The sequence below is a fragment of the Lissotriton vulgaris genome, chromosome 3_1 (genome assembly GCF_964263255.1).
Source record: "Lissotriton vulgaris chromosome 3_1, aLisVul1.2, whole genome shotgun sequence".
Lineage (NCBI taxonomy): Eukaryota > Metazoa > Chordata > Amphibia > Caudata > Salamandridae > Lissotriton > Lissotriton vulgaris.
Genome location: NC_141689.1, coordinates 926,543,049 through 926,562,724, shown reverse-complemented (window position 1 = coordinate 926,562,724; position 19,676 = coordinate 926,543,049). Strand labels below are relative to the sequence as shown.

At 38.4% G+C, this 19,676-nt stretch overlaps 1 protein-coding gene across 1 annotated transcript in view; it reads right to left on the bottom strand.

Annotated features, from left to right (window-relative positions):
• Positions 1 to 239: 239 nt before the first annotated feature.
• The window catches only part of LOC147727226 (annexin A1-like), a 158,847-nt gene continuing 139,410 nt past the window's right edge, over positions 240 to 19,676 (bottom strand). Inside the window, exons 12-13 of the mRNA XM_086961275.1 lie at positions 9,270 to 9,392; positions 240 to 663 (exon numbers count right to left, since the gene is read on the bottom strand). Coding sequence (XP_086817401.1) covers positions 604 to 663; positions 9,270 to 9,392 — 183 coding nt within the window. The 3' untranslated portion in view covers positions 240 to 603. The remainder of the gene's footprint in view (positions 664 to 9,269; positions 9,393 to 19,676) is intronic.

Below are 19,676 nucleotides of genomic sequence, written 5' to 3'. Positions count from 1 at the left end.
CAAAACGGCAGAAAAAGGCCTTTGTTGTACTTATCTGTGTGGTAAAGATGCACGTGTTCACATCATGCACAGTAAAGGCCACATTATAAACTTTACATACCCTCACTGGTTCATGTTCACATTAAATATTTACTGCATATCATAGGTGGGCAATAGCTTACTGGTACAGTTACAAAAATGGAAATTACCCCCAAAAAAGTGAATTTCATATGTACAAAACTTTTTATATTTGAAACCAATTTTAGCAGACTTTTATTCTTTATTGATAGATAAAAATATGAAATGTACCTTTCTGTCAACAAGAGAGTATTGTCATAATTTTAACAATTGCTTTATAAGATGCAATTCAGAGATAGAGTAAATTCTATTCAAGCATGTGATACTATAAGTGAATTCATCTTTTTCACTGCAATTCAGAAGTTAGAACTTCCAAGAAACTAACAATGTGTAAATGTTAGGAATTTATGAGATTTTGCCTTCAGAAAGCAAGCTGCAGCTTTTTAACCAGATAGTTTCTGTTCAGCATTATCCATTCTGCATTACTAGGTGTGCATGACTGAGACAAATACACTTTTACAATTTCTTCTTTGGTCGAACTTTGATTCAGGAGTCGCGTCCACACAAAGCCACGAGAATAGTTTCATAATCGCCTTTCGTTTCATCCTGTGAATCGAAATATGGAACCGAAATTTATTATAGATACTGAAAACATATACAAATCTAATGGGTTTACAAGATACGAACCGACTATCAGGTGTTCAAAAAACAATAAGATAAAAAAATGACTACATTGCCTCATCATTTTTTCATATTGTTTTGCACTACATTCTAATATACATATTAATAGTAATACTGCATAATTTACTATATTTTAAAAAATGTCATATTTTTCCAACGCTATTTCAAATCCATGAATTTGCCACTAATGTAGTGAAAATATATAACCTTGTTTAGGGCCAAATTCTATCCCTCTTGTCCCATTTTAAGGGACTCTGGGCCACATGTATGACGGAAACATTTTGCTTGTTCCTAATTGGGGCTTTTTATGTCTCGCAATAAGGAAGTTGCAAAATGCGATGTACCAATGAGTCTCAGACACATTGAGCAAATACCAATGGGGTCGCAATTGACCTGCCTCATCCATATTTATGAGGCATGTTGCTATTTGCGACCCATTGGTAATGGTTTATAATCACAGGGTTGGTGGTCTGCTGGGGTCAGCAGACTACCATGTCTGTGATTGCTTTTTAAATAAAGCAATTTATTTTGTTTAAACCACCCATTATCCTTAATCACTGCCTACTCTTCAAAAATATTGGTGCCCACATTTTCAAAGGGAGAGGCGTTCCTTGGGATACCTTCCCGTTGTTAATGGGTTACCACTTCACAGAGACAGTAAAATATGCATGTTTTGAGACCGCATTCCAGTCACAAAATATTAATACATCCCCCTGCAACTCGCTATTAGGAAGGGACACCCTCAACATGCCCCTTTCTAATACCGATATGCAAACCCTATTTTGTGAGTCGTTAATAGCTTGCTGACTGACAAAATAGGGTTAGTACATGTGAAATGACTCTTTTAACGGTTGCAAACGGCCTGATTCTCCGTTTGCGACTGCTAAAACCTGTCGTACATGTGGCCCTTATTGTTTAGCTAAAAATGTTTTGTTGAAACTTTAATAATACCATTGAGGATGACAGGATGTCTTTCATCCTCTCCAAGTATCTGTTGTGTATATTTTTTTATTCTGTTGTTTGTTGTTTCCTCCAAAGCCAGTTGATTGCATCCAGCCTAAGTGATCTATGCTTTCTTTTATCAGGAAAGGAGACTGATGGAAAAGTACACAGTCCTGAATTTACAAATATATGTGCAAATCTGTGTATTAGAGACACACCGAGTGTTTTAAAGGAATTATTCAATAGTTTTGGCTACAAACTACTCTGGGAATATTCACTGTAATGTTTGCAAAATGTAGATTTCCATGGGTAATCAAGCTGTGATATCCTTCTGCCCATAAGTAGGCCACAGGGTACACAATCTCCACAATACCATCTATAGAAGATGTATTTTTTCTATTGCTTTCTCCACCTCAACCTTTGCTGTTCAAAGTGCATTGTTGGTAAGGACAAATTTTAAGACCAACACAAGACACTACACTCTAAATTTACCAACTTGATAACTTGCAGAGTCACTTGGTGCACTGGTGTAGCAACTTGCCATGGGCGCTAATGCAGGTCTAGTTCCAGTATGGTGTGCAGTCACTCTTTTGTATTGAGAAGTGATTAGCAGAAGTGTACTTAGGTTGTAGAATGTCTGTGTTTTAGTTTTATGTTAGACTCAGTATATTTAGAATCACAGCTCTAATTGTAAAGCTATGGTGTTAACATTTGACTGAGGCCTTTCTGTGTGAATGTTGTTACCACTTTCCCTCATGGAACATTCTACTGACAGCCAGAGCTGCAGAAAGTATGTGATGTCATCAATGACGTCTAAAGTTGATAAGGAAGAATGGATATAATCAAAATAATCTCTAGCCTTTTCAGGGTACTCTTGTGGTAAATGTATTTTCAGTTGATTGTATCAAGAGCAATTTTAAACCCAGACAGATTAAGGACCAGATGTACAAAAAACTCAGTTTGCAACTCACAATTAAGAAATCGCAAACAGCTATGTACAACAGTGTCTCGGATACTGTGACTCCCAATGGGTCGCAAATGGACCTGCCTCATCAATATTCATAAGGTAGGTTGCAATTTGCGACCCATTGGGAATAGCTTCAATCACAAATAAGGGGACCTGTGATTGCTTTTCAATTAAAGCAATATTTATTTTTTTGTTATGCAACCCGTTTTCCTTAAATGAAAACGGGCTGCAATACAAAAATGAGAAGTTTTCTTTACATCATTTAAGAATAGACAATGGTCCGTGGGACCACTGCCTGCTCTTAATAAAATGTTTTCTCCCACATTCACAAAGGGTAAGGGGTCCCTTGGGAACCCCTTAACGTTTGAAAATGGATTACCACCAACTTGGAGTTGGTGGCAACTGCGAATGTTCTGCGACCGCATTCCCAGTGGCAAAACATTCCTTCCTATCAGTGCTATTTGGTATTAGGAAGGGACACCCAGAAACCGCCCTTTCCTAATACCGAATTGTAAAAGCAAAATGAGATTCGGTAACAAGTTACTGAGTCGCATTTTACCTTTTGTACATGACAAAATGCATTTTACTGGTCGCTGTTTTGCGACCGGTAAAATGCTTCGTACATCTGGCCCTTAGAGAATAGTTTTGATGCTGTTTTGAAATTACCTAAATCCTTTCTGGGTTGAAATATCATGCTCAGGAAGATACCTCTTAAAGTACAATGATGAATTGTGTTTGCTAAAATGCTTATTCATTGGCTCATCTACACATATGCTTCTGCAGTGTACGTGATCTTGGTGGGGTATGATATGCTTTGATGAGAGAAAGGGAATGTATGTTGGCGTGACATGGTAGTATGCTAGTGTGGTCAATAATTAGGGTATGTACAATTGTAATGATACAATATATAAATTACAGTCCATGTAAAAAATGATATACATGTTGACATTGTGTAATAGGTGAAATTGTTGGATATTTTTTTTTTTAAATGAACAGTTCCAAAAAAAGTTATTTTAAAAAAAGTTTTCTGTTTGTTCTATGCTGATATAAATGATGAAACAAGTGATTCTGAATAACTAACTTTAAAAAATATCTATATAGAAAATTTGAGTGTGTCATGTTGTAATTGTGGATAGTCCCATAGAGCTGTAGTCAGCCTACATAAAAGCAAAATAGGTGTAATGGGAGTTCTTTGTGTAGATTTAATTTTGTTTCCCCCTTTCTTCCAGACCTGAAAGCAACTCATAGGGTGTACCTTGGGTTGACACTCTCTTCCTGCATTCACATGTAGTCACGAAATGGCCTCTCTCAAATTATGTTAATAAGACAGGAGTTCTTATGATGCCCAGTGAATGGGTATTTTGCTCTGTAAATTGAAGGTTGGCTTCCAAACCATTTGGTGTGCTAAAACACCAGCTGCTTTATCACCCTACTTTCATACACCAGGCTCCTAATTTCTCATGAGGTTAAAGAGAGTTGTAGTGTACCTAGTTATGCAGTTCCTAAATAGGTTAAATGGTATAAACAATGGTGTGAACTGTAATTCTCGGAAATCTGCTTTTACTCCTTGGTTCAACATAATGACCATTCACTTTACGGTGCCGGTAATCTGGAATCAGTTGATGTCAGTGTAAGATTTACCTGTTTCTTTAATTCCTGTCGCCTCATGACATAATGACTATACACTGCCAGAAATCCCCTTGTGTGGCAATATTAAAATAAACTCAGTTGAAAGATTTTATTAGAGGACCGTTGTAATGATTCTGTTCAAAGTAAAGCATTATGATGAGGTACACCTATTGAATGTGGATGCATTACTTGAGAAACCTGTTGTCTTTGGCTTAATGGCTTTAACTGTAACAGCAACATAATTTTGAAATTTGAATTGATTGAATCTCTAAACGAATCTTCGTATCTCTACATCGAAGCTCCTGGACACTTCCAATCATATCTCAGATTCTGAAACACATATCTTTAATGTTCTAGTTGGAAACAACCCCTTAATAAATGAGATTCACTAAGTGAGAGGCGGTACACTCGACAGAAACACCTTCTAAAATGTATTGGTGGATATGGGCACTGGCATTACAATGGAAACTGAAGATAATTTAATCCATGTGGTAGTAGAGGTCAATAGACATGTATATCCAATTCAATTGAGACTTCAGTCAGGAGAAGAGGTGAAAACATTGAAAAAACACAGAGAATGATGGAAGACAAGGACGTTATTTAATTAAAGGAATTGACTTGCTTGGAAACAATTAAATGTGGTTCCCATGTTTGTGAGGAGTGCTTGGTAAAAGTGAGTGATAAGATAGGTGAAAAGGTAGGACAGCGGAAGAAAAGAAACAGCAATTTCAGATGAGCCCGTTTACCTCATATCTAAAGCACAGAAAAAGCCTAGAGAAGTGCAGAATAGTGGGCTTTTTTGGATTGTTTAAAGTGTAACAGCAGATTTAAAAAAATGAGGGTGTAAAATATGATGAAATTGACTGTATCGAAAGAAGGAAGCAAGGGCTGAAGAGATGAATGCTGTTCAACAAGTACTGCCTTTGGCTGAACAAGTTACAACTACAAATAGAGGACTAGAAAAGAGGGGCTTAACCCAAGATCTATGATAGTTCAATAAAATGACTGTAATTGATGTCATGTCAATTCAGATATGCCTGGAACTGTGATCCATGAAACTGATGCTGCAGTTGCTGCATTTTTTTGGAATCATTATCCCTTGTTCTGACAGATGTGTTACCCAAACAGACATATACATTACATGTAAAATGAAGTTGTGTCCTCAACTTGTGCCTACATGTTCCATGGGTCAGGGTACAACATCAAAGGTTGTCCATATTGTAACACAAATCAAAATACATGACTAAAATTATAGTATTATTAAGTCAATAGTAAGCTTCATCTCAATTAACGTCTGAAATATAAAGATTATGACTGACAATAAAATCTCTAAGAGAAGAATTCATTGATATTCAACTTTCTGTGAGCCACCCACTGCTCTAAATATAATCAGATAAGAAACAAATTAACTGATAAAAACCTTAAAAAGTCAGTTCATGGTTTCATTCTTGAAATATAGAGAATATAAAATAAAAGCAAAGTGGAAAGGATGAGGAAAATGGTATTTACCTGCAGAGGTTCCAAATATAAGTTGAATAGGAGGGGTGCAAGAATGACAGCTTCAAAAGATTTTTATTTTACAAAGTGAGATCTTTAAACAGGCAATTATTTAAACAATTTAGAATAGTTCAATTTACACCTCTTATGGCATTGAGGATATGAAGCAGTGCGTGGTAACCCCATTGGTGTTTAACGGTGCTGAAAAGTTAAGCAGCACCGAAAGACAAACATCTCCTTTATTCAGTCAAATCAGGGCATCCTTTATAATCTGGATTGTGTCTGTTTCGGAGCTGTATTTGAAATAGAAATCTGATTGAGAGCAATTTAAGAGGTTAATAAATGTGATTTATCAGTTACATATCAATAGCTTTCTCAATGAATTTTCCAAGATGAGGGAGTTTTGAAACATATGTAATGTTATGGACCTGGACATTATTTGGATCTCTTTTTGTTTTCATGAGGAGGGGGGTGACTACCTGATTACAGAGCAAATGAGAATACACCTTCTTCGAGTAAAGTCTTTACTGTTTTGAATATTTGATGCGAGATATGCCTGCAGTTTTTTAGTAGAGATGCCTTGAGTGGGTCACTTGACTTGAAAGAAGGTTTGATGGAGGGGATCATCTGTATTTTCTTACAACTCAAGTTTGACAAAGAAAGACCATGATTTAGTAGGTTTTCACTGCATAATAGAAATTAGTCACTTTTTTGGCTTTTGTGAAAGCTTCTTGCTTATTAGACTTATTTTCTTGATAAAGAAGTTGGTAATGTTATTAGCAGTGATTAGTGAGTTATTGATTTTTGTTGCTGTGAGTGGGTTAATCGCAACATTATTTTATGTTGAAACAAGGTTTAGGCTGGATTGTCCGTTAATTTATTTTTGTTCTGATTTAGTTTGTTTTCAGTGTGCATTTGGGGGTTTTATGATTTGTCCTTGGAAAGTTGCAAGAGATTCTTTTTTCTTTCATGTAATTTACAGTTTTATGATCTTTCATTTACTGATGTTGAGATGTTTTTATGCCATAGCATGCAGGTTTTCTCCTTTTTATGAAGGTTAGTTTTAATGGTGCAAGATTGTTCCAAATTGCTCTCATAGATAGATTTTAGTCGTTTTTGAGACTGTACCTTTTTCAGATTGGGAGTGAGAGAGGTGGTAATGGATTGAGATCTTCTCATATATTTCTATGTCTGCGGGCCCCCATCTTTGAAAGTATGAATTGAAAAAATTGAGATTTAGGGCCTAATTGCAATGCCAGTTTGAAAGCCTCCAACCTCTGGTCGGAGTTAACCGCTGTATTATGATGATGCTGGTTGGAATTTAAACTGGCCGGGGAATCTGACGTGGTACTGACGGGCTTAAGGAGCCCAAAGGCCAGTCAGAAAGGCCTCATAATCCCTTAAGGATGGCGTTTCTGCCGTTGGGATTATGATATCGGTTTCCGACAGCCAATCCATGTAAGCCTTTCCGAAAGAGATTGGTTGTTGGAAACTGACTTTGGGGGCCCCCAACAGGACCCCTTCTCCCCTGGGCCTTCACATTTGGCCCTGGAGTGTACCTAAGGTGCCTACCACATGGGGCAGGGATGTTTGGAAACATACATTTTTCTATGTGAGGTTATGCTACAGGTGTTTTCCACCTGCCGCACAAGCTACCATACAAAAATAGATGTTTCAGACCTCACTGTGTGCAAACTCATTCAAATGATGCAGTCAGAACCGTCAACCTGAGGTCAGTCCCACCCAACATCGTAATTAGGGCCTTAATTCCTATTTGTGTGTGTTTTGATTGTGTCTGCTGATCAAGTGCACATAATTTCTGTCTATCCCTGACAAAAAGTAGATTTGGCATCACATCTGTTATGTGATTGGAGACAAAAGTAAAAAGTATGTTCCGTCCTATTTTCAAACTTAGCACATGCTTTTCACATTCAGAACTAAAAGAACTGCATTCAACTCCAAGACAACAATGCATATTAATTATTTTGCATTGGCCCATCTTCCCCAAACTGTGAAATACGAAAGATGTGCTCCCTATCCTTAAAAGAAAGTGTCCAATGTGAATGTTATGTGTGGCTGCTGCACTACAAAGTCTTGCCATATTGTGAAGTTAATTGAGTTCCACTATAGCAGGTTGTGCTAGATCTGACGTAAGATCAACACTAACCCATCCCAACCCACATATGCTTTAACCCACTGGGATGCCAGTCACTCTTGTAATGGGCACATTTGCAGATGTTATTTGGGATTTAACTCTGTGCACAAAATCATCAAACCTAACAATTTTATCACGATTCTCACTGTCAGAGAATACAGTGTCCGGACTAACGAAATCAGTCCCTGCAATGCATGTACTCTCCACCATTAGGAATGATTAAGCTACCTGAGGGTTCAGGGTTGTTCGGCGACAGAAGTTGCTGGCAATACTTTAGAAATGACTGCCTACTTAGCAGGCATTTCTAAATTTGGCAGTTTCCTGTCGCACTTAACCTCCACCCGCCAACTTATAATTTGGACCCTAATAACTTTAATAAGTGTTATAGGAGCTTGACCCATGTAGAAAACTATGAGTATATCACAGTCTTCTTTGTGAAAACCGACTCAATTTACACTTTACTTTTGCTTTTCGGAAGGTAAGATGTGAACTGGAATTGAAAAATATGCTTAACTGAATTTGCATTTAATGCATTCAACAATTTAAAAAGAAATGAAAACAAGTATAGCCATTTTTTCTAGTTGAGCTAGAATATGTGCTAGAATGCTATTCCATATACATTTATTTTGCCAAATGAGTAGGGGGAAATCAAATAAAATCTCCAAGTTGTACATTTTCTATCATGAAAAAGCAGCCATAAAATGTATTTAGGTCCAAACTTGGTGAAGTAGTAGTATTGCTGCAAAGTGGCAGTAGCCCCCAGTAAATTAGCCCCCCCATCACCAATTTGAAGTGGGGGAACAATCACATTTTGGAGAGCTAGTTCAGCCATCAGAATACCTTAGCTTAGTGGCTCATTTGCCACATGCCAGCAGGTTATCGCGATGAAAGCCCCGCTCACTGTGAGGTGGGATTTCTGCTATTCATTTTTCCTGCCCAGGCCTGTCATAAGAGGTATGGCCTTCTTGGACAGGAAAGGGTAGAAATGTCCCCAGTGGACAGGGAAAAAATGTCCGGTGTAAGGAAAATATTTTTTTGATTTTTGGAAACTACCCTAACAATACTTTGGAAGTTTTTTTCTGAATAATACTGTGGCATATTGGACACTCTTTTCTGCAGATAGTGCATTCTACACACTAGAATGTACACTTTAAGCAAACAGATATCTGCTGACATGACAGAGATCTCTAAATTGGGTTTGTGTTCCTTTGTGCTGTTCTGGGTGACAGAGTGGCCTTGTGACTACCTGTAATTGAGAAGCTTGGTTCTATTTTTAAAATAAAAACCAATACATAAAAAGAATCTAGGATACATCAAAGTGATGGATATGCAAAGACTTACCAAAATAGCCTGACAGAGCGATTTTCCATACATGCGTTTGAAATGCACCTTAATTTCATTCATATCAATTCCATTGCGGGAAACCATTATTCTGATCAATTTTTTGTCATTAGTTCCAGATCCCTGTTGAGAAAATAAATTAAGTGTTAAAAATAAAACAAATAAAACCTTTCTTTGAAGGAATTGCTTATGAGAAGAATAAGACAAACAGCTTGGAGAAAACGTTTCTTTTACAGGTATAGAAAGCCTGCAAGATGGAAAGCAGGACATGCCAATTGCCACAACTAATGACTAAGTGTAAAAAGGCCCCTAGAACTTAGTGTTGCTGTAGCCATGTCATGATGCCATAACTAATTCCACAAATCTCACTACTTTAAGGATGTAGAACATGTAATGAAATAGAAAGTGAAAATAAAAATTGTTACTTAATCATAAAACTAAGTATCCTTATATCTTGGCTTAGAGTCACATTGAGAAGAGTATGGTAACACAACTACTAACAATTTTCAGCAGTTCTCCGGTCCTTCTATGTAATGCCTATGGATTTGAAATGTTGTACCACACACATCATAAATTACAAATAGTAACCTTGGAACTACTGCATTTCACTCATCACAAATTCCATGTGTATCATGTTTCTGGCTTGCGTCATAAAATCTGCTCAACCTCACCAGCTGTGCAACACTATTTCAGATTTTCCGAATTTAATATGAGTCTGCACTCAAGGGATCCTACTGTTGGGAATTCCACACTTGGATCAGCAATCACAATACTACTAACTCTGGCTAACAATACCAGTCAGATTAAAGGTACTGTGAACTGGTCCACTTAATCTTGTTCATATCCAGTGCCAAAGGAATCATATTGGTACATAAGGCAGTCCTTATACCACAGCTTGTCATCACTGGAAACCAGGAAAATGAGACAAGGAATAGGGTTCCATTTAATCCAAATGTTGACTTTGAAACTTTCTTGTTAATTACTGCACACACCAACACACTGAACATGCAAAATGCCTTAATAATCCTAGAGACCATTATGAGGGAGTTCTCGGATATTGTTGTTCTTGCTGGAAAAACTACTTTAGAGTTATCCAAAGAAATGATGTCCACTAGATCAGATACAGCCTAATTCCAAGAAAGGATGGATACTATCTATAGGAAGTTAGATAAAGTAGAATATGGAACCTATATTAACCTCCGATTATGCTCATCACCATGGATTGCAGGTAGGAAGAATACAAGGGTCAAATGGACCTGGACATTTCTCTACCAATACCCTCATTTTCATCACAACTCCACCTGGTTACTGGAAACCATATCCAGATGTGATCATCCCAACACTTTACAATCCTCTGCCCTTTGTGTCAGAGAAGAAAAGTTCTTACACTGCCCACCCTTTGTGAGCTAGTGCTATTGCAATTTTGGTTGCAGAACTCAATTTAGACAACTAGCATTCCTCTCAATATGGACTGACTGGATTTACTGTAACATTGATCTCAGCCTTTTTTTTTTAATTCTCCAAACTCAATATTGTGGCCTTCCAAATCCCTGGGCCACCAACATTTCACTGTTGCATACATTCAATAGAAAAATAAGTATTGCTAGAGGTACAATTTCCTTGACCCAATCTTGATGATTACCATATGTAAATAATTTAGTGCAGTCACAACAATGACATTCTAACAACTTTGGAGTGTCATACTTTCCACTGATGAAGGGATCAGGGACAGCTAATTAATGTAATTCCCCTAAAGCTTATAGGAACACTTAAAGTTCCTAACTACAGTCATTGCTTTGTTTACATATAGCACATTTGTTCTTCTCTAAATGTTTGATCCACATCAGCACTGTGCCACTTCACCTTTCACAATTTTCATATGAATGATTCCAAAACAAATGGTCATTTCTACTTGAACTTGTTTGTGTATCCAATTTGTGTGTATCCATGTTGTGTGTTTATATTTTGTCTAAGTCAGTTGCTGTTTAGTCTCTCAGAGAATATTAGCATCTTATTTCTTTTGTTTCAGTAAATGTTCTTAAATCCGGGCCCATTCACAATCTTCATTTTATAGTACGTTTGGTACTACTACAATAGCACTACAAACGTACTCCAAAATCCTATTCACAAACCTGTGTGCTGAGGTTCCTCCTCCAAACTATTCTATCTTTTTCCGTATGTGGGAAACATCCTTTAAAACACAACCATTACAACGCGTAATGGTTACATTGTGGTTTTAATTATGTCGACTTGCACTGGAGGGAGCTTTAGACTAAGGAATAGTGTGAATTACTATTCCAACACCTTCCCTACTGTACGTAGACTGGAGTTGGAATAGTCATTCACACTATTTCTAAGTCCAGCGCCCTCCAACGCAAGTCGATGTAACGACTTGCATTGTCAAAACCACAATATAAAATACCGGGTTGTGATGGTATGCGTGGTATCATCATACATCCCCGTGTGTAGATCTCCAACCCCGACTGTGGAGTCTCTGCACACGTAAGTATAGATTTTACTAGTAAACATGAAAGGAGAGAGGGCAAATGCTTACTGCAAAATGGGAAGGGCTAATAGAATAATAGAGAGTTGTAGAGAGGGACGTACACCCAGCCACAAGAGAGTAAGCACATTTGTATTCCCAAACTGCAACTCTATAATTAATAAAATCAAAAAAGCCAAAACAGTCTAAATGTACTATAGCTCAGAGCTGGAGTGAATCCAGCACCACCCCATGTTTAAACACTGGTACTGCAACACCCTCCCATAGAAAATAATGGCGCTAGGGACTTAATAAAAACACACAAAAGGTGATCAGAGGAATTCCTGCAATTTGTCTAACCCCTGACAAATGCTTAGAGTAGTTTCCCAACCCATTATTTGCTCCCCTTACCACTGTAGTTTAGACCCAGCCATATCCAAATCAGTCTTGACCCTGCTCATCTTGAGAACAGTCCAGCCCCAATTGTCAGGCAAGGACCTCTCTGAACCAGAACCCAAGCAACCCAGGACCAGTTTCACATTAGTATGGGCTTATCAGCCAGGTACAGCTTTGTTCCAGTGACACAGTGAGCATGGGACCCATGTCTGGGCATATGCATGCCACCTAGGGTGGTATACATGAAAGGTGATGATAAAATAGAACCCCATAGGAAATAAACGTTAAATGAAAGTTAATTTTTTAAACTAGATAACATTGAAATAAAGATTTTGCAATGCTCGAAAAATTAAAAAAATAGACATTTGTTTCATGTAATGTATTTAATGAACCCCTTTCAAATTAAAAACGTATTGTAACATTAGATATAATTAAATCATTTTAAATTAATTCTCTATATCACTATTAAATATTTATAATGCATAGTTACAAAATATATTTATAATTCAGCAAAATAGCTTTCATTTAATTTTTTCTTAATGTATTGGATATTGAAATTAATTTATTAATGCCATATCTTTCTCATATTGTTCTGCAATTCAAATAAATATATCAAATTATTTAAGATAATTTTTTTTACATTCAAATATGTTTTCCATTGAGTTTTCAAGTTTAATTCAATCAATCTATCGATCAGTGATTTGTGAAGCACACTACTCAACCATGAGGGTCTCAAGACGCTGGGGGTGGGGAGTTTTGAGCAGCTCTGTCTCATTGGAAGAGCCAGGTCTTGAAGCTGTTCCTGAATGCTTGCAGTGTGGGGGTTTGTCTGATGCTGAGGGGGAGTTCATTCCAGGTCTTGACCTCAATGTTTATGTGCAGGATGGCTCTTCCTCCCATTCTGGCTCTGCGGATGCGAGGGATTTTGGCCAGGGCCAAGTTGGTGGAGCAGAGGTTTCTCTTGGGTGTGTAGAAGGAGATTCTTTTATTGAGGTATTGGGGTCCGGTGTTGTTGAGGGATATGTAGGCATGAGTAAGCAGCTTGAAAGTCACTCTCTTTTCGACAGGGAGCCAGTGGAGGTCTCGTAGGTGCTGGGTGATGATGTTTTGTCATGGGATGCAGAGGAGGAGTCTGGCTGCGGCGGACTGGATTGGCTGGAGTTTGGGGAGTAGAGATTTGTTGATTCTGGCATAGTCCAGTCTACTGGTTATGAGTGCATGGGTGACAGTCTTTTTGGATTTGGGAGTATCTATTTGAAGGTGTTGTGGAGAATGTGGAGGGTACTGAAGCACATGGAAGATACAGCGTTGATCAGTCTGTCCATGGTGAGGAAGGAGTCGAGTGTGATGCAAAGGTTGCAGGTGTGGTCCGTGGGAATGGGAGGGTTGCCGAGGGTGGTGTGCCACCAGGTGTTGTCTCACACGGTGGGGGTGGATACGAGGACTCCCACTTTCTCCGAGTTGAGCTTCAAATAACTTTTACACTTTTCCTTATACTTTATCATACAGCAGTCTCTACCCTAGTAGCAGAGACCTCCACCTATATGTGAAAGGTTACTAGTGATACCTTCAAGCAAATTACTTGCCTTTTTTTTTTAAAAGGTAAATATATTAAATTAAATCAAAAAAGTTCAAAATATATTACAACAAATCCCACCTAATGTAAGATATTTGTATTCTTTAATTGTGTATTACAAATTACAAAAAGCATGCATATCATTATTTGAAATTAACATTTAATTGTTATATTTATTTTTTAATAAAAACAGTTATTAAACTGTTATCATAAAATAGTATTTATATTTAAAATATATATTTTCTTAACATTCAATTTAATTTATATATTTTGAAAAAGTTGGAAAAAAATATTTTAATTAAAGATAACTTTCATTGGGGCACTATTTTAAGACAATGGGGCCTATTAACAAACTATGAGGCATATGTACAAGGAAGTGACGAAGCGTGGCGTTAGCCTTCTTGGCTTAACACTGCGCTACACCACTTTTCAAATGGAGGGCTGCATCATATTCACAACAATAGGGTGCAGACCTGCATTTCCCCCTGTGCTGGCGCTAAATTTATCAGCCTAGTCCTTATACAGGCATCATTGGACACTAGTGCAAGGGTGTCTGAGTTGTTGGGAATTATTGTTTATGTGCAGAAAGGTGTCCCTTCCTGCACATAAACAATCCCAAATGGCGATTTATAACTTCTATTGTGCAACTCGTAATTTTTATAATGATGTTTTATGTGCAGGAAGTGACACCTTCCTGCACATAAACAATTATGCATGGCATTTTGCTGTTTTTATGTGTGCTGCACAATGCAGCACACATAAAACAGAAAAAACGAGGAGATATAATGCATTTTTCCTCATTGCGCCCTGTTAAGACAAGGTTTTCCCTGATTTAATTTTGGCTCTGCCCCATATTTACACCATGCGTGTAAATATGATGGGGCAGCATCAAAATCAATGGGTGGTGCAGCGGAACGCTCACCGCAACACCCATTGTCCACCTCTTTCAAGCGAAGGGCCTCATTACGATGTAAGAACGCTGTGGTCGACGGGAGGTTGGTCGGTCCCGACACCACTATTACAACGCATACTCCCATTTCTCTATGGGAGCTTGTACTGCGTTTGTAAACCAGCTGGAGCACAAGCTCCCATAGATAAATGGGAGTTTCTGTCAATTCCTGCAACACACGGCCACACGGTGCAGGAATTAACTGTAAGGCACCATAGGTGCCCCCTCGGTCCTAACTGGAGGTTGCAGAGAGAAGGGGGCCCTACTAGGGGCCCAAAAAGTCACTTATCTGACAGGCTTTCCAAGATTGGAAAGTCCGACATGGAAAGCCTGTGGGAAACTGACATCGTAATCTAGATGGCGGAAACGCTGTCCTTAAGGTATTATGTGCCGTTTCCAATGGCCGACAGGCTCTTCGAGCCCGTTGGAGGCCAGCCACAATGATCGGCTGGTTACACTTCCGACTGCCGACATGGTAATATGTCATCAAAAGTGAAACCGGAGAATGTTGATCAGTCGGAGGCTTAAGTATAGCGTGAAAGGGGGTCTTATTTACAAGGTAGGATTAAGCCATATTAAGTGGCTTAACGCTTCCTTGTAAATAAGGCATAGCCCGTATGGCCACCATCACGTCAAAAAAGTGACGTTATGCTGGTGATAGGGGCTTGTAAATATGCCTCTACATTTAGTTGTACTGTCAAATTAGTACAATAATACCACAACATTTTAAAAAAAGAGCTATTCTCAAACATACAAGTGTAAATCTCCACCTCTCCTATTTTTTCTATGGAGAGATCCTCACTCACGTGAAGATTACTACTTAGAAGTAAATGTGGGAGGGACCAAAGGAGTGGATGGAAAAAGGGGCTTACTTATAACTTAAATGGGAAGGAGGGCCAGGGAGGGATGTAAGGTCGGACATGCCCCTTACAAAGGAGTAAGCCCATTGCTATTCACAAACTGATCTTCCAAAGTTACTACAGCCAAAAGAGGACCCCAAACAGTAGCAAATTACTCCAACTCAGAGCTGGTCTAAGTCCAGCATCATGCAACACCCACCCATAGAAAATAATGTAGGTAGGAACTTGAAATGAAAGCCCAGAGGATATGTTAAATGAAATGGAATTATTTAAAATAGTTAAAAATATACATAAATATAATTTAATGATAGATAATCTAAAAATAAAAGATTATTTAATTAGAAATATTTTACCAGCCCGTTTTGAATTTATAAATTAATGTACCATTATTTTTTCAATAATCTGCTTTTAATTATTCCTATACATCACTTTTAACACTTATTAACATCAGCTAACTTTAGGAGTCTACCTATTGTACAGCATAGGGAAAAGTGCAAACGTTTATTTATAAACTGACCCTGATACTAGACCCTTTGTCCTGTAATAGTACGCTCTATGTCCCACTATTCACCACTATCTCAGCCTACCACTCATGCAAATCACCGTAGATTGATGCTTTCTGACAAAATGTTCCTACGTCATGTTTTCATGAGCAATCTTTTTCACACTTCTTAAAGGTATTTCTAGAGCACACTTTCAATAATGTTTGGAAAAAGAGAAGCACTGATGAGAGTCATCTCCATTTGAACCAACTCTTTGGCCCTGATTAGTTAGGTTTTCATCATTTTTCCTCTACCTGCAACAGTCACTGGATAAATAAATTCCTCTTCTCTTTGAGTTCCATACCTTTGGGCTCACGTGATTGGTTCCAGTGGGCATCCTTGACTTGTCACAATTTATTGCATATTGATATTGAACAAATGTTGATTATTGTGGATCCAATAGTCTCGAAACAAATATAAATGTTCCCCTATATTCCCATTCCTTGCTATACCACATGACCCTAAAGGGCAACCTCTGTTCTTGTTTTAGAATTCCTGCACCACATACACTTTATTTGGGCAGTAGAATTTTGGAGTAATTATCTGTTTTTCAAAATGTTTTGAACTCAATCTGAGGGGTGGGTAGACAGAGAAAGTAAAGGACCTATTTGGCTGGTTGGGGTAGTAGAAAGTGATAAGGGTACATGGCCGGTGAGAGCCACAGGGGCACTAAGGAACATTGGTTAGTCAGAGGAAGGAATTCAGAAGTGGGCTAAATACAGAAAGGTAATATGAATAGCAGCAGTGAGGAATGCACAATAAATGACTGGAAGACTACATTTAGACTCAATGTTGGGAGGGCCAGTGCTTAATTTGTAAAAAACACAGGAGCCCTCATCAGGAGGCCACAGCATTTTGCACCATACATTGCCACTGTGCCTACACATCTACTAATTATCACACTGCTGCAAGAGTGACAATTCAGATTGCTTGAGGCAACCAAAGCTTTAAGAATGGCTTAAGTGGCAGGTAACAATTGTTTTGAATGTATAATGAATTAACAATCAACTATTTTTCTGCTCATCTTTAACCCCTTGTGTGCGCTTAATGGCCGGGAGCCGTCACACGTCACGGTGGGTGTGTGCGGAAGACGGCATGTGGCCGTCCGAACCCCGCCCACTCTCTATTTCCCCAGCACCACGGCGGAATTTGCGACGCAGTCAAGGGGTTAAATTGCACAAACAGTGCCACCATATGGCAACTGTCATAAGTGCAGGTTCTGGCAATTAAGTGCTGGTGCCGGCAATTAAGTGCTGGTGCTGAGTCCCGGTAACCACTGCCTCAAATTAGCACTGGGGAGGAAATAATTAACCATGTGGTGATATTAGAATAACATGATGCTAATGGAAAACATATTTTGTATTAACGTCTTTATGATGAAAAATTCATAACATTAGAATTTGGCAAAACACAACCCCCAACAATAGGGCACCTTGCAGTCACCCTTTCCCTTTATATCAATCACCTTTGATACTAAAAAATGTATGCAAACTGTGCTTCTCCTGGCACACAGATAGCCATTCAGTGGCTCTATATGTCATTTTGGATTAGAGGTGGCTGGGTGGTTTCAACTATGAATATGTTTCAACTCTGTAATTACATGTCCCCATGTCTTGTAGACAAACCTTTACTTGTGAAGTGGGTCCTTTTCACTAGTAAATGGAAACCGTTGCTTAATTTGTAAAATAATTAATGTTGTTGCCCAAAGTTCTGCTCAACAGCAAGCAGTCAATGCTATTAAATGTCAGAGCACCGAATACCAAGGCTACGTAGTCTTGAACCCACCTCATGCCTCTTCATTCCATTACCAGGCACTCCCTGTCCTTTTATCTCTTGTAGGTTCCTGCTTTCTTCCTTCATGGCGGTGTTTCTGTCTTTCTCTTCCTCCTTTATTCTTCTTTTTGTGTTTTTTTCTCTCTCTCGCTCTCTGTAAATGTCTGATGAATATTAACGTGTGCCAATCCGAACAAATGAGTAGGCTCTGGTGACAATGACTTGTTAAGTTTCTAATGTGTATTAAAATACTTTTGGTAGTGTGTTAAAGATCAGCCTGTCTATAGAACTGACAATTTGTGTTATCTTTACCTTGCTTCGGTAAGGCTGTAGAAACTGCGTGCATGAGTATCTCTGGTAGCATACATTCCTCTGTAGCTTCCGAGGGCAACACCAGGAGCTGAAGGGCTTGTATTTTTCATAAAAGTAGTCAGGCTATCTGTTTCTGGTGCCTTCTCAACTGCCATACTGGCTATGGCTTCTACGATCTCTCCTGTAGAAATGAGCTCACATAGTATTTGTCTATGATGGTGTCATAACCATTCAAGTGCTATTTCATCTAGTTGTTGACCTGCTTGACCAATATGTGTATCTTAGAAGAGTATTCATTTTAATAATATGCCGGCATTCCATAGCTTTCCCATCCTATTTATGCTTCTGTGCTAATACAGTGTGTTTCTTACATTTTTTTAATCCGAGTTGCCCAGTCATTCCCCTTCACCCTATTGGCGGGCAGCGTATGTTTGTACAGGAATGCTACTTCTCTGCGAGCAAAGTGAGGAAACTCAGTCAATTTGGTTTTAATCTTGGCTAAGTGATGGGCATCTCCAGTACTGGACATCTGACAGTCTTATCTCTTGAAATCTCCATCAAAGCATTTCAACTATGTCTGAATATCTTTAAGTATATATTTTAAGTATATCTACTTGCTTTGACATTGCAATCCCCCAATACAAATTATAAATGCTTCTCACACTCTAGCAAACCTAGGAACTGACCAGATTTTAGTTTGGAACTATTTAGTTGCCACTGCACATATATCCCATAAAACAGCAGGTCAACAAGAGGTTAGCCTTCAGGTTATGGCCAATAAGACTTTATGAGGCCCATTCAGTGACCTCTGTATGGGGTAATAATCAGAGAGTGTACATGGGAGATATTGCGTGTCTGATACCCAAGTAGTCACCTCTCTTAAAACAAACCGGTGATCTATACATGTTATAAGACTATTAACAGATGAGTAAAGCAATACTATCTGGTCTGGTGGTGATAAGATCTTTAAACACCTCCAAAACCAAGCATATCTGCAACCTGAGTCAAAACTCCAGCAGCTTTCTTCAGGTTTGAAACTGTATTTCAGTGGGCCCTGTATTAAATACAACCCCCCCCCCCCCCATAATGTAGAGTCATCCTCTGCTGTTCAGCAGATTAGGAATGCATCAACAATTTTGAGTTGTCAGTACTTGACTAATAAGCGCTAATAACAGTAATGAGATGATTTGAAATGTGTTCTGTCAACAAGAGGTATCTGCCCTTGCGGTCTTCATATTTATCTTTTAGCACACAGCCTAGTGTTTTGTTACTGTATGGAAATACCTCATTTGGCATTATTTCCCCCAAAGTTTTGGACTGATGCTGCTGGTTTTGCCACTCTGTGAGTGCACTGAGGCCTGCTAACTAGACCTTAGTGTTCTGACCTTTACAAAATATTTGTTGAATTGGCTATGCTCAATTGGCATACTTTAACTTATTTATAATCACATAGTAAATGGTACCAGAGGTACTCAGGGCATGTAAGTTAAAGTGTCCATCCAGGGCTGCAGCAATGA